Source organism: Primulina huaijiensis, chromosome 1 (assembly GCF_012295235.1).
Source record: "Primulina huaijiensis isolate GDHJ02 chromosome 1, ASM1229523v2, whole genome shotgun sequence".
Taxonomy (NCBI): Eukaryota; Viridiplantae; Streptophyta; class Magnoliopsida; order Lamiales; family Gesneriaceae; genus Primulina; species Primulina huaijiensis.
In genome coordinates, this window is record NC_133306.1 from 15,335,862 (window position 1) to 15,347,716 (window position 11,855).

An 11,855-nucleotide genomic window follows, 5' to 3' on the forward strand; every position below is an offset into this window, starting at 1 on the left:
CACCAACATATTGATCATTTCCAGAGAAATCATTCATAAAATCAGCAGCATCAAAATGAGTTGAATCACTCAAACGGTCACTTCGCTCAGTGAAGTTGGTCTCTTTTTCTTTCCCCTTTATCGATTCTTTATAGAGCTTGCAAAGGTGCTCAGGGGCTCGACAAATACGAGACCAATGTCCTGGAGTGCCGTATCTGAAACAAGAACTTTCAAATCTTTTCGAGTGATTTTCATTAACACTCATGTTCTCATAATGCCTTTTCTGTGGGTGGTTCGTGACGCCCTTTTGAGATGAGTTATAAAAATAAATATCTCTATTGTTTGCAAAACCACGGCCTCGACCACGACCACGACCAATTCCTCGTCCACGTCCACGACCACGACCTCGACCTCGACCTCGACCAAAACTTGTCTTTGAATTTGATTTTGGTTTCCAGGTTTAAATTCATTTTTACTTACAGCATTTACTTCTGGAAATGCTGATGATCCAATGGGTCGAGACTGATGATTTCTCATTAGTAGCTCGTTGTTTTTTTCTATGAAGACAGGCGATGAGCTCAGAATATCTCGCAAATCCACGCACTCTATATTGTTGCTGTAAAGTTATATTTGATGCGTGAAACGTGGAAAATGTTTTTTCAAGCATTTCCGATTCTGTAACCTCATGTTGACAAAATTTTAGCTGCGAGATTATTCGATACATCGCTGAAGTGTAATCACTGACTTTCTTAAAATCTTGGAATCTTAACATATTCCATTCATCACGGGCGGTCGGAAGTATAACTTCCCTTATATGCTCAAATCTTTCTTTCAATCCTTTCCACAGAGCCATGAGATCTTTTTCGATGAGATATTCACATTTTAAACCTTCATCGAGCTGTCGACGCAAACATATTATAGCTTTTGCTTTTTCTTATGATGAAGATATACCATTTTTTTTAATGGTCTCGCTTAGACCCAATGACTCAAAATGCATTTCTACATCGAGAGTCCATGGCATATAATTTTTCCCCGTAATGTCGAGTGCAACAAATTCGAGCTTTGTCAAGTTTGACATGGTGGTACTAAAAAAATTATGATGCATTTTATTAGTTAATGAATATTGCAATACAAAGTAATGGATAAACAACAAATACAAGCATTCGTAAAAATAAAGAAAACACATGAGGAGGATATTCTCCGATAAGTACAAGATTCGTGAGTATTATAACCAAAATAATTAAAAATAACTTTGTGAAAGCCAGCTTCTTTTTTCTTCAAAAATTTGATGAAGAATAATTTTAGAGAAGAAGAGAAAGTTGGAGTGATTGAATGTGTTTGTGAGATCATATTTATAGGACAAAAAATAGCCGTTTTGTTACCGTTTATGACCGTTGGTGTACAAGAAAATAAATGTATGTATTTGTATAATTTTATGGTAATAATATGGTGTATATAATATTAGTCATATTTAAATAATTATGTATATCATATCACATTATTATAATTAGGTGTCATAAGTTATTTTGTTTAAAAACCTTATAGGCTTTTATACTTGTCGTATCCCTTACTGGGAGTGTGGGATGTCGTCTTAACATCCTCCTAGGATTTATAACAAGTTTTTTGAAAAATTTATTTTTATTATTTATAATAACATTATATTATATAGTAAATATATAAACAATAAATAAATAAACAATAAAATAAATATTATTACTTTTGTTACCTTTTTCTTCTGTTTTGGAGCTTGGAAAAATATGGAGGACTTTTAGAGCTTCGTGCTGATAACGTGTTGTGAAAAAGAAAAAATTTACGGTAAAAAGTAAAAATCTCAAACTCTCAAAATTATCACACTACACACTTTATAATATTTTTCTATCAACTCAATTGTGATTTTCTTCACAAATGAGAGATCTATTTATAGAAAATTTTTACAAATCATCCAAAAATAAATTACATCATTACCTTCATCATCACACACAAATTTCAATATTCAACACCTAATTTTACATAATTTTCAACATTCAAATATTCAATACACACATTTTAAATATTATTTTTCAACAACTTTTTAATTGTTTTTTATCAGATAATTAGAGAAATGACAAAATATTAAATAAATAAAAGTCTAATATACGGACAACAACATCTCAATAAAATTCATAAACTTAATTTAAATAAAACAATAAAATTAGTTATTTTGCAGAAACGTTAAATGGCTCGGGTAAGTGCTCTACTCTGCTAACTGTTCATCATCGTCAGTCAACACAATCTCAGTTTTCTTCACCTTAAACGATGAAAATTAGTGAGTCTATTTAGCAAGTTCTTCTAGAAATAAAAAAAGTATCAGATAATAAAAATAAGGTATGCATTAAATATTTTTTTCTCAAAATTTTAACAGATAAAAATATATTTTCTCTGACCCCAAATTTTTATAATTAAACATAATTATTATTTTATATTAAAATAACCCTCGATTACACACATATTTTCAAAAATGTTATGTTAATACTAAAAAATACCATCACTTTAACCCCATTAGCATAAATGATCGATATTTTTCCTTAAATCTTCCTCTACCTCGGATCTCAAATTAAAAATCCTCAAAAATAATTTTATGAAACATGATTCAGAAATTTCTTAAGTCATCACTCATAGTCGCTTGATCAAGCATAAAAAGATCCAAGTTTGACAGAACAGCACCGACCAGAAGGCTAACGCCTAAAGTCCATATTTTGGCATAGCATCATCGATCGGAAGGCCATCACTAAAAGTTCGTAATAGTGGCAAAGCAGCACCGACGACCCGAAAGCCAACGCTCAGAGTTTGTGATTAAGCTTAACTTCGCCACAAATCAAAAGAAAATCCTTAAATATTTTCTTTTAATTTCCTTCCTCGACAAACAACTTAATCATAATACACTCTGGAAGGATTGTTATTATTATTACTAGTATATGAAAATTAAATAATTCTATTTACACTGGTAATCGCCTTCCTAAAAGATTTTTCTTTCAACTTCTTTCTCCTCTATCCCATCTCCCATACAATATAAATTTCCCAAAAATATTTTTCGCATGGGTTATTGCCCAAGAAAAAGAATTTCATCCGTGTTTGATTAATTTTATTTATATGAGCTTATATGTGAATAATTACGCGTTGTAGGTTGTATATTAAGTTAAGCTTAAAATAAAATTAACTATTTAAAATTTGGCTATTGACTTTAATGTATCTAATAGGTTGTGAGAATTTAATGCACCTAGACATAAGTGTAATTGTTGTTTTTATGATGAGCTAAAATAGAAATATCATAAGATAAAGATAGAAATTATCTATATATGAGTCATGGTCCCCAGATCGAGCGACATCATATTCCTTATTCTCTTCCTCAAGTATAAGAAAATAAAGTTGTGTTTTGGCTAACAGCTATAGCTTTTGGACTAATGTTAAGCGCTTGATCCTAACAATTTAACTATTGATATGTATATTTATTGATCATTTGCTCTTACAAGAAACAAAAATTTGATGACAAGAAATAATTAGTCTAAAACGTAAACAATAAACAAATATCAACTTCACCAATCTTATTTTCAACATTTTAAGCAAATTTACGAAGAATGTTTTGTTTAGAACCAGAAATATTAGACATTAATATTGTTTTTTTATTTTTTTTAATTTTTTATCTAACTAGGCATGTTGAACACTGATGGATACCATGACATCTTGTTCGGACTATTTGACAAAGGTGTGGCGGAAGGACTTATCAGACATTCAGCAAGAAATATCGTAATATCACCAACACTACTGCGGAGGTGATAGAAGATGGAGGTACTCAAGTCTAGGGTTTCAACAATAGTTCTGCAAACAAGAAAGTTTGTCTTATTTCATGTTCATTCACCCAATAACAACTCAAGATCATACCAAAATAAAAACTCATGGTTTCTAATCAATGTAAACAAAAAACCGGGAGACCAAATTACGAGCCGAAAATACAAGCAAACCCCGATACATGCTGCATTGAATCTACAGATAATAATAAGATTCTCTCAAAAAAGAAAGACTCGGCTATGTTACTGCGATTAATTTATTCAGTACGGACTATGGTTAAAGATGACATGCATCCATGGTTCGCAATCGCCGTCGCGGAGACCACCGTTCCAGTTCTCATGACATCGCGGAACGGTCACGGCGTGGATATTTTTTAAAAATTAATATAAATTGAAAATTTTGGAAAAATTTTAAAAATAGGTAAATCAAAATAAATATCATTTAAATAGATTATTTGATGAAAACAATATAGTAAATATATATTTTAAATTTTATTCACGCTTTATTGAATCACAAAGTATATCTTTGTTATATATCGAAATTTTCACAACCCTCTCAAAATTGAAAAATACTTTTAAGAAAGTTTTGGGTTATAATCAATTAAAATTTTGAAAAAATTTCAATTGGAGGTACATATGTGAACCCAAATTTGAATCAAATTTCTTCAAAGCTTACTTTAGAGTTACATATTATTTAACATCAACTAAAATACATCAACTAAAATCAATATTTTAAAATCAATTTAATTATTTTATTATTACACATTCTGATGAAAATTCCCCAATATAAATAGCTAAATCTTACTGTAGCTCTTCTTTCTTTGATGGATGGAGCGGGAAGTAGACTCGAGATTTACCATCTTAGATCAATTGATGCTCTTTCCAACGTTCCTAGTCAAATTATTGTTAACCATATTAAATTATATATACGATATAAATGAGAATAAAATAACAATAATAACTGAAATATAAATTGATTGAAAAATGATATATTGACATAAAACTATATGACAATATTAAAATAGAAAAATACTTGCAAATGTTATACCATCGAGACCAATACCAAGAAGAGTAACGTGCAGGAACTAAATCATCAGTATACTCTCCCTCGAGATTCAACTGAGAAAATCGATCTTCACCATATTGTCGTGGATATAAATCAGTGTTGTGTTGTCCACCAGGATATTTATTGAATCGGGGATTCGAAACGGAGTCGATGTGGTGTCATGAATGTGGATTTAATAACGCTTCATCACGACGATGATGGTCTCCAAATTCTCGATGCCCAAAAGAATAACTAGCCTCACTTGAAGATACATATCCATGGTCATGATGTCTAACATCACCTGCTGCGAATGATTGATGGTCATGATAGCTATTTTGTCCACTATTATTGCTTTTTTGAATTCAAATTGAGACCTACTGTTAAATATTCTTTACAGCAAGCCTTGCAATTGTTTGTTTGTGTATTCAAGTATTCCAGAATACTTTGCTCCTGTATTCCTTTTTTTTTTTTTTCTTTTTACCGTTTCGTCTATCCGTGTTGTTCCACCGATAACACGACATTTTCTATCTACGTAATGACGTCCCAAAGCATCAACGTTCACACCTCGGAACTTCGTCAAGGTGGGCCTCGTTCTCTTTCCGGAACGGCTGGATACCGTTTCAGCAAACCATGCATGCATCAAGTCCTGATGCAGGTTTATGCACCATTTCACAACCAAGAGACAGCAAGTAAAAGTTGGAATATTGAAGACCCGAGAACGGAGAACTTGCAGCCGTTTCTAAATTATATGTGTGTCGTTTTAAGAGTTTTACCATTATATTGTATAGACGTTCTGGTTATTGTACATATATTTCAAGTTAAAGGGGATGAAGAACATGGTTTGGAATTTTTTGTGTCAAGCAATTCATATAGATGTTACCCCATTTCATAGTGCAACAAGAAGAGAGAATGTAAAATCCTGGGGTTGTAAGGCAAGTCGAGCTGATTCACGAACCTATAGAATCTATTTGATTTTAATTGTTCACGAACTCGTGAGCTACCCCACCATCTAAAAATTAATGTTTAAATAATTTTTTTATTAAAGATTGATATTTTGGTGTGTGAGTATATACGAAACGTCTACTGGATATATATATATATATTTTTTAACCATTTTCGAAATATATTTAAATGCATGCATGCAATGACAAATGTCGACCATGCATTAAAAAGGGTAAACGACTACCGGGTAAAATACTGCAGTTAAAAACAATTTAACATCCTCAAAACCCTAGAATGTTGTTTAAAAGAATTCAAGCGTAACCTTTCAAACCCTGCTAAACCTCAACGTAGTAAAAGATGAAAATATATAAAACAAACAATGATCATCCATAATCCATATACATATAGTGCGGAAGAAATGCAAGGTCCTCGGGTTTCACGTGCACCTCCAGCTCAGCCTACTCAGTTTTCAGCGCCTCCAGTCTCCACATCAACATGCTCACATGTATCAATCACACCTAATGAGTCTAAAGACTCAACATACCTAAACCATTAAAACGAGTACGTATACATAACATGCAACAATGAAAAGTATTGTAATCAACATACATTTCATGATCTTAAAAGCATAAACTTAAACATATCGTATCATAACATAGCGTGTCAAAATATGTCTCAAAATATCATCATATATGCATTCATTTTCTTTATTTGAATTCCGTTCATTAGCTGTGACTTTCGTATAATCGTATTAGTCGATGGATCCATCTACGTATAACCGCGGTACCCGGCGGCGGGGACACCAGCGACAGTATTACACATCCACTGAATCTTGGCCCTACATGTCATCGTATTATCGTATCATCGTATTTAGTCACAACCAACTCTGATCCTTCAAAACATGTCATCATATTCATCAATTTTAAAAATAATGCATATACATAAATTTCCTTAAAATCAAGTATGCAATGTATTTTTCATATTTACATCAGAATTCATGATCGATATAACGTATACATTTAAAACATGTCAAATTGTGGTCAGCGCGCTACCAGGACAGCTAACTTGACTCGGGTGCAAAATGACAATTTTGCCCCTACAAACCCTAATTGACCGTTTTAAACTTAGACCTCAAAATTTCGACCTGAAGCCAACCAAACACCTTAAAACACCTCAAAACATATTTATAATCATTTCCTAGACGTAACCTCGAACTCGATTCATAACTTATGCGATTCGTTTTAAAACTTGGACCGAGGTCCCGTTTTAACCCGAATCAACCCGAAACTCAACCAAACTTTTTCCAACTTAAACCATGACTTGAACTTACATGACCAGCCCTTAAAACAGTTAATTCAAACCACCTATGACCCTCGTAAAAGACCGAACAGGTGCTGGAATTAATTCAGCACGCAAGCACGGAAAACCCTAGTGCTCTAAACCTTCGAATTATCGATCCCAGGCCTTACCAACCCAAAGCAGCCTTAAACCATTGCTACCTAGGACCATGATCAGACCAAGGAAGCCCTACTGGACCAACCCTAGCCGCATCTAAAGCTCCATGCGCTCAGTCGTGCGTGAGTTACCCGAAACAAGCCAGAACTCGACCTTTCTCATTTCAAGCGCCTCGACCGACTCCTAGGTTGTGACTAGCCGCGGTTGAGCCATCTAGGACCACATCTCAGACCCCTTAGGATCTTAACCGTGGCTCAGTTCAACTCCCCAATAACCGGTCCTCCTCCCAAAGCCCGAACTAGTCACATACATCACATAAATACCCTAGGTTCGATCGGCCCTCACCAAGACTCGACCAGCTCTTGACACCAGCGCCTTGACGCCTTAACCCTCGACTTGTGCAATCCTTAACACCTAGCCCTAGCAGCCCCTTGCACAAGTACCATGGAAACTTGAGTTTCATGCAGACGTATGCTTATTTTCGTGCAAGAATTGTATAAAATCAACACCACATGATAGATTAATGATTCCTCATGCAAAAACACACAAACCAACATATATTGATGTGAATGACGAGAAAAACAAGATTTATGGCGTGCCTTTGCGTTAAAACGTTCGAAAACTTTGATATCTACGCGTAGGACGTGCACCGGAGAGACGGGGGAGAAATCTTTTGAAAAGCCTTGAGAGAAATCGAGGTGTTGCTGCATTTTTTCGAGGGAGACTGCTGCTAAATATGAAGGAGGCGGCCATGAGGGGAGTGATTAGGTTTAGGGTTAGATAATGGAGCGTTTAGGTTAATATAATTGTATACTAATGGGTTATTAATAATAATTAAAGGAGTTAAAAGGGTTTTAGGCCCATTAAACAATAAAACAATCATGTCAAGCCCAATAACATTCACGAAAAATATTTCGTTTAGGTACGTTTTTGAAAATATTATCCAAGCCATCAAAAAGTCCTCCGACTCGTTAAAATTTGCGTACCGATTTAAAATATGATCCAACGAGTAAAAATACTCCACCAAAATCTATTTTCGAAAATCACACTTAAATACACCATATATTAAATAATTAAAAATAATTATTTAATAAAAACATTTATTTTTAATTATCTCTGGTCTCCGTTCTTCGTTCGAGCGCGAAATGCAACTAAAAGTCCTTATGCATGAAAATTTAATAAACCATGAATTAAAACACATATTCATGAAATAAACATGCATTTAATCCATTAAAACAATTTAATAAAAGACATAAAAAATTTGATAATATTGCATGCATGTGATTCACGTGGACCTTCAAATTTTCGGGACGTTACAATATATATTTGTGTGTGCACGTATTGAGTTCGCATTATTATGTCAAAATCACTTATTCAAGTTCGCGAACCATAAAAATATTATTTAAAAACTTTGTAATTTCAGTCTGAGATCCTTTACTATGCTCATGAGCATGAATTCGAGCTCACTGGAGTTTGTGTTCACGAGAATTCACAACTTTGGCTCTTTTGTGTCACAAAAAATGCTTCAAATGAATTTAACCTCCCGTCCTACCCTTCCCACCATTAATCCAATGTGCTAACAAACGGTTAAACTTTATGCAACTGAAACTTCGGTACATTTGTTTTCAAACTGGAACGAAGAACAAATCCTTACAGAAACATTCAGTTCGATTGGTACCACACTTGTAGAGAAAAGCCCCTCTGATTAAGAATTCAAAAAGAAAATCCCAGAGAATTAAGTAGCTATCTTTTCCATGGGAAAAAAAAAAAAAAGCTTCAAGGAAGAAAATAAGGAGAAGGTAAATGCCAAGAACAAGAATAGTACATCAATACAATATGCAATGGACAGGTAAAAGGAGGTTGCAACAACATACAAGTTGGGAACTGATGAAATAGCTACTTCAACCTGTTTCGCATGTATTGATTCCATCCTTGCAATCTTTGGTCAAGTTATAGAATGTCTCTACCCGAGTCTTTGATCTATAAAGGACCTCAGTGTCCACTTCCACTCTCATATAACCATCGAACTCAACCGTTTGACCACGATTCAGATTAGTAGTCTCATTGTACCATTCACTTGTATTTCCCCACAAATGGTTGTAATCTTCAAGCAAATGAACTTTGTAATGAGATCTCAGCTTATCAAAGTAATTCTCGAAGGGTTCATTGGTGGCAATATATAGATTTCTCCATGGTTCAATTATGCCCTGAAGTTTAGAAACAATGGCATCTGGGGACGTGTCCGCATCTAAATGAGGCCACATCTCTTTATTCTGTGTCTTTTCTCCTCGAACCACATGAACAGCATCAAAATCCCAGTCCATGCTCCCACTAATGGCTGAAACTATATTCATTAGTCGCTTTGATTTCCATAGAGCTTGCCATGGTCGCTCAATATATTTAGCTGCTGGACCTTCACATACTCTATACCAATAGTTTTCTGGCTCAGGAGTATCAAATTGCCGCCATATGATCGTGCTTTTATCTTTCTTTAATTGCATTGGTGTCACCTTATAGCTTGCCACTTTTCTAACCGGAATTTTCATCCCATGACTTTTGTCCAATCTCTTCCAATCTCTAAGGAACTCACCTTCCTCCACAATCGAAGTCACCTCTTTCAGATGTTCAAAATCAAAGTAGAATCTAAAATCTTTGCCTTCCTCATCCTTGTGGGTCTGCGTGTATGTAGAAGCCAAACACATACTCAAATCCATCACAAATGTCCGGTTCAAATACCGGGCTTCACCCAGAGCACACAAAAAGCTCCACAGATAGTGATTCATCCCTTTACAGTAATCCCCACCCCTCGAATAGTACAAGTACCTTCCCTTACGAAAAGCAGAATCTGATGCCAACACCGGAATCGTGTCATTGATATCATCATCCATAATTGCCGGAACTTTAGTTTTTTCATTGTCAGTCGACGGATTCAGTCTGATCCTTGAACGACGAGCATTTACACCAGAATGCCAGCGCCCTGGACGAACCACTTTGTAAGCACAATCATCCACAAAACCCATCTTAAACCTTCGAAAATCCCTATACTTCCTCCAAGATTTCTCTTTCTTGTTCCTAAACCTCCAAGCTACATCACACTCATCCGGATTTGATCCATTAACAGGAGTTTGATACTCCAAAAATGCAATTACCTTATAAGTTTTCAAGTTAAACCTCTGAATTGCCGTCAAAACTCTAGGATCTGAACAATTGACCACTGCGACACCCTCACAACCAGATTTAAAGGCCACGGTTTCTGTAAGTCCCTCTTCAGATTTCTCTATCGTAGCTTCAGTAATAGGTGCCAGTGATCCCTCAGGCATTGCCACAGGAGCAGCAGCAGCAATGTCCTCGCCAGTTTTTAGGACAGAAGTGTCGGTTTGAAAAGTAGCATTTTCAACTTCCGTGAATACCTTAGTTAGTGTTCTGGAGGACTCCCATGGATCAGGGGGTTGGTATGTGATGGCAATTACAGTAAAAATTAGCACTGAAAATACGAAAACCGAGAAACACACATCGCTTATAAACTTTATCAGATTTTGGCCAATGGCGTCGGTCGGATTCGATTCCTTCATTTACGAATATTCCTGAATATCGAATATATATTCCAATAAAAAAATTTATAAACATCAATCTCATTACAACTTTATGAAGTTAACACCAAAATTGGGTAAATGGAATGCCGAAATCAAACTCAAAAACTGGACGATGGCATTGAAATTAAAACAGAAAAAGCAGAGCACTAACCCTTCAAGCCGAAGATTGTTAAACAGAAAATGGATCGCAAAGTTTAATAGCATCTGATCTGTGATAAAACCCTCAAATGTGCCAGATAAAATAGTTGAAGAAGATTGGATCTTGAAAGTGAAATTAAGAAAGTAAAGCAGCAAACGCGTAGCGGAGAGGCATCGAAGAGGAGGCCATGGGATTTGCTCGGAGAAAGATTGAATTTTCCAAATTAGGTGAGCTGATGGTTGTTATTTAAACTTCCATAAACATCAATCATACAAAATTATTTTCTGGTTGAAGATGATTATTTATTTAGTTATTCCAAAATAAATATAAATATGGTAAATAGAAAATCAGTAAAACAAAATTTATTTCTGAAATTTTCCTTATAAATATAATTTGACTCTATTATTAATCTGTCTTTTTCTATTGGAAACCATTAAGAATGAAAATTAATATCATTTCTTGGAGTAACTCAAGGTGGTGTCGATATTCGATTTGACAGTATATTCATATGGCCTGCAAAATTAGCAAAATATATTATTCTAACATTGACGCCCATGAATAATCCGGATTTTATAATTGAATGTTGAGTAGCACAATATGATTTCATATGAAATATAAAGAAATTTATGATTGAGATCTCATATAAGATCTAATATATTAAGAATATAAAAAGATTCATGATTAAAATATAATAGGTTGATAATCTAAAGATATTCATGATTAAGATATGAATATGACATATAAAAGTTGGAGCAGTATTTTAATTAGGCTCAAAATAAACAAGCCCAAGTCCAAGGAAAAAAGAATAAGCTCATCAATAATTTAAATTAGTTTAATTCAGTCAAAAGACGTGCAAACAGAAGGAGATAGTGGAGTAT

At 34.3% G+C, this 11,855-nt stretch overlaps 1 protein-coding gene across 1 annotated transcript; it reads right to left on the bottom strand.

The window, feature by feature from the left end:
• Positions 1-8,822: 8,822 nt before the first annotated feature.
• LOC140981736 (uncharacterized) lies at positions 8,823-11,263 on the bottom strand. Its single transcript, XM_073448156.1, has 2 exons — positions 10,990-11,263; positions 8,823-10,829 (listed from the first exon to the last, which is right to left on the bottom strand). Exon 2 carries the CDS (start codon positions 10,815-10,817, stop codon positions 9,147-9,149), a length of 1,671 nt encoding a protein of 556 aa, XP_073304257.1. The 5' UTR covers positions 10,818-10,829; positions 10,990-11,263; the 3' UTR covers positions 8,823-9,146.
• Between the last annotated feature and the right edge of the window lie 592 nt (positions 11,264-11,855).

Coding starts and splice junctions, on each gene's coding strand:
- LOC140981736 (XM_073448156.1), bottom strand. CDS start 10,817: ATGAAGGAATCGAATCCGACCGACGCCATTGGCCAAAATCTGATAAAG.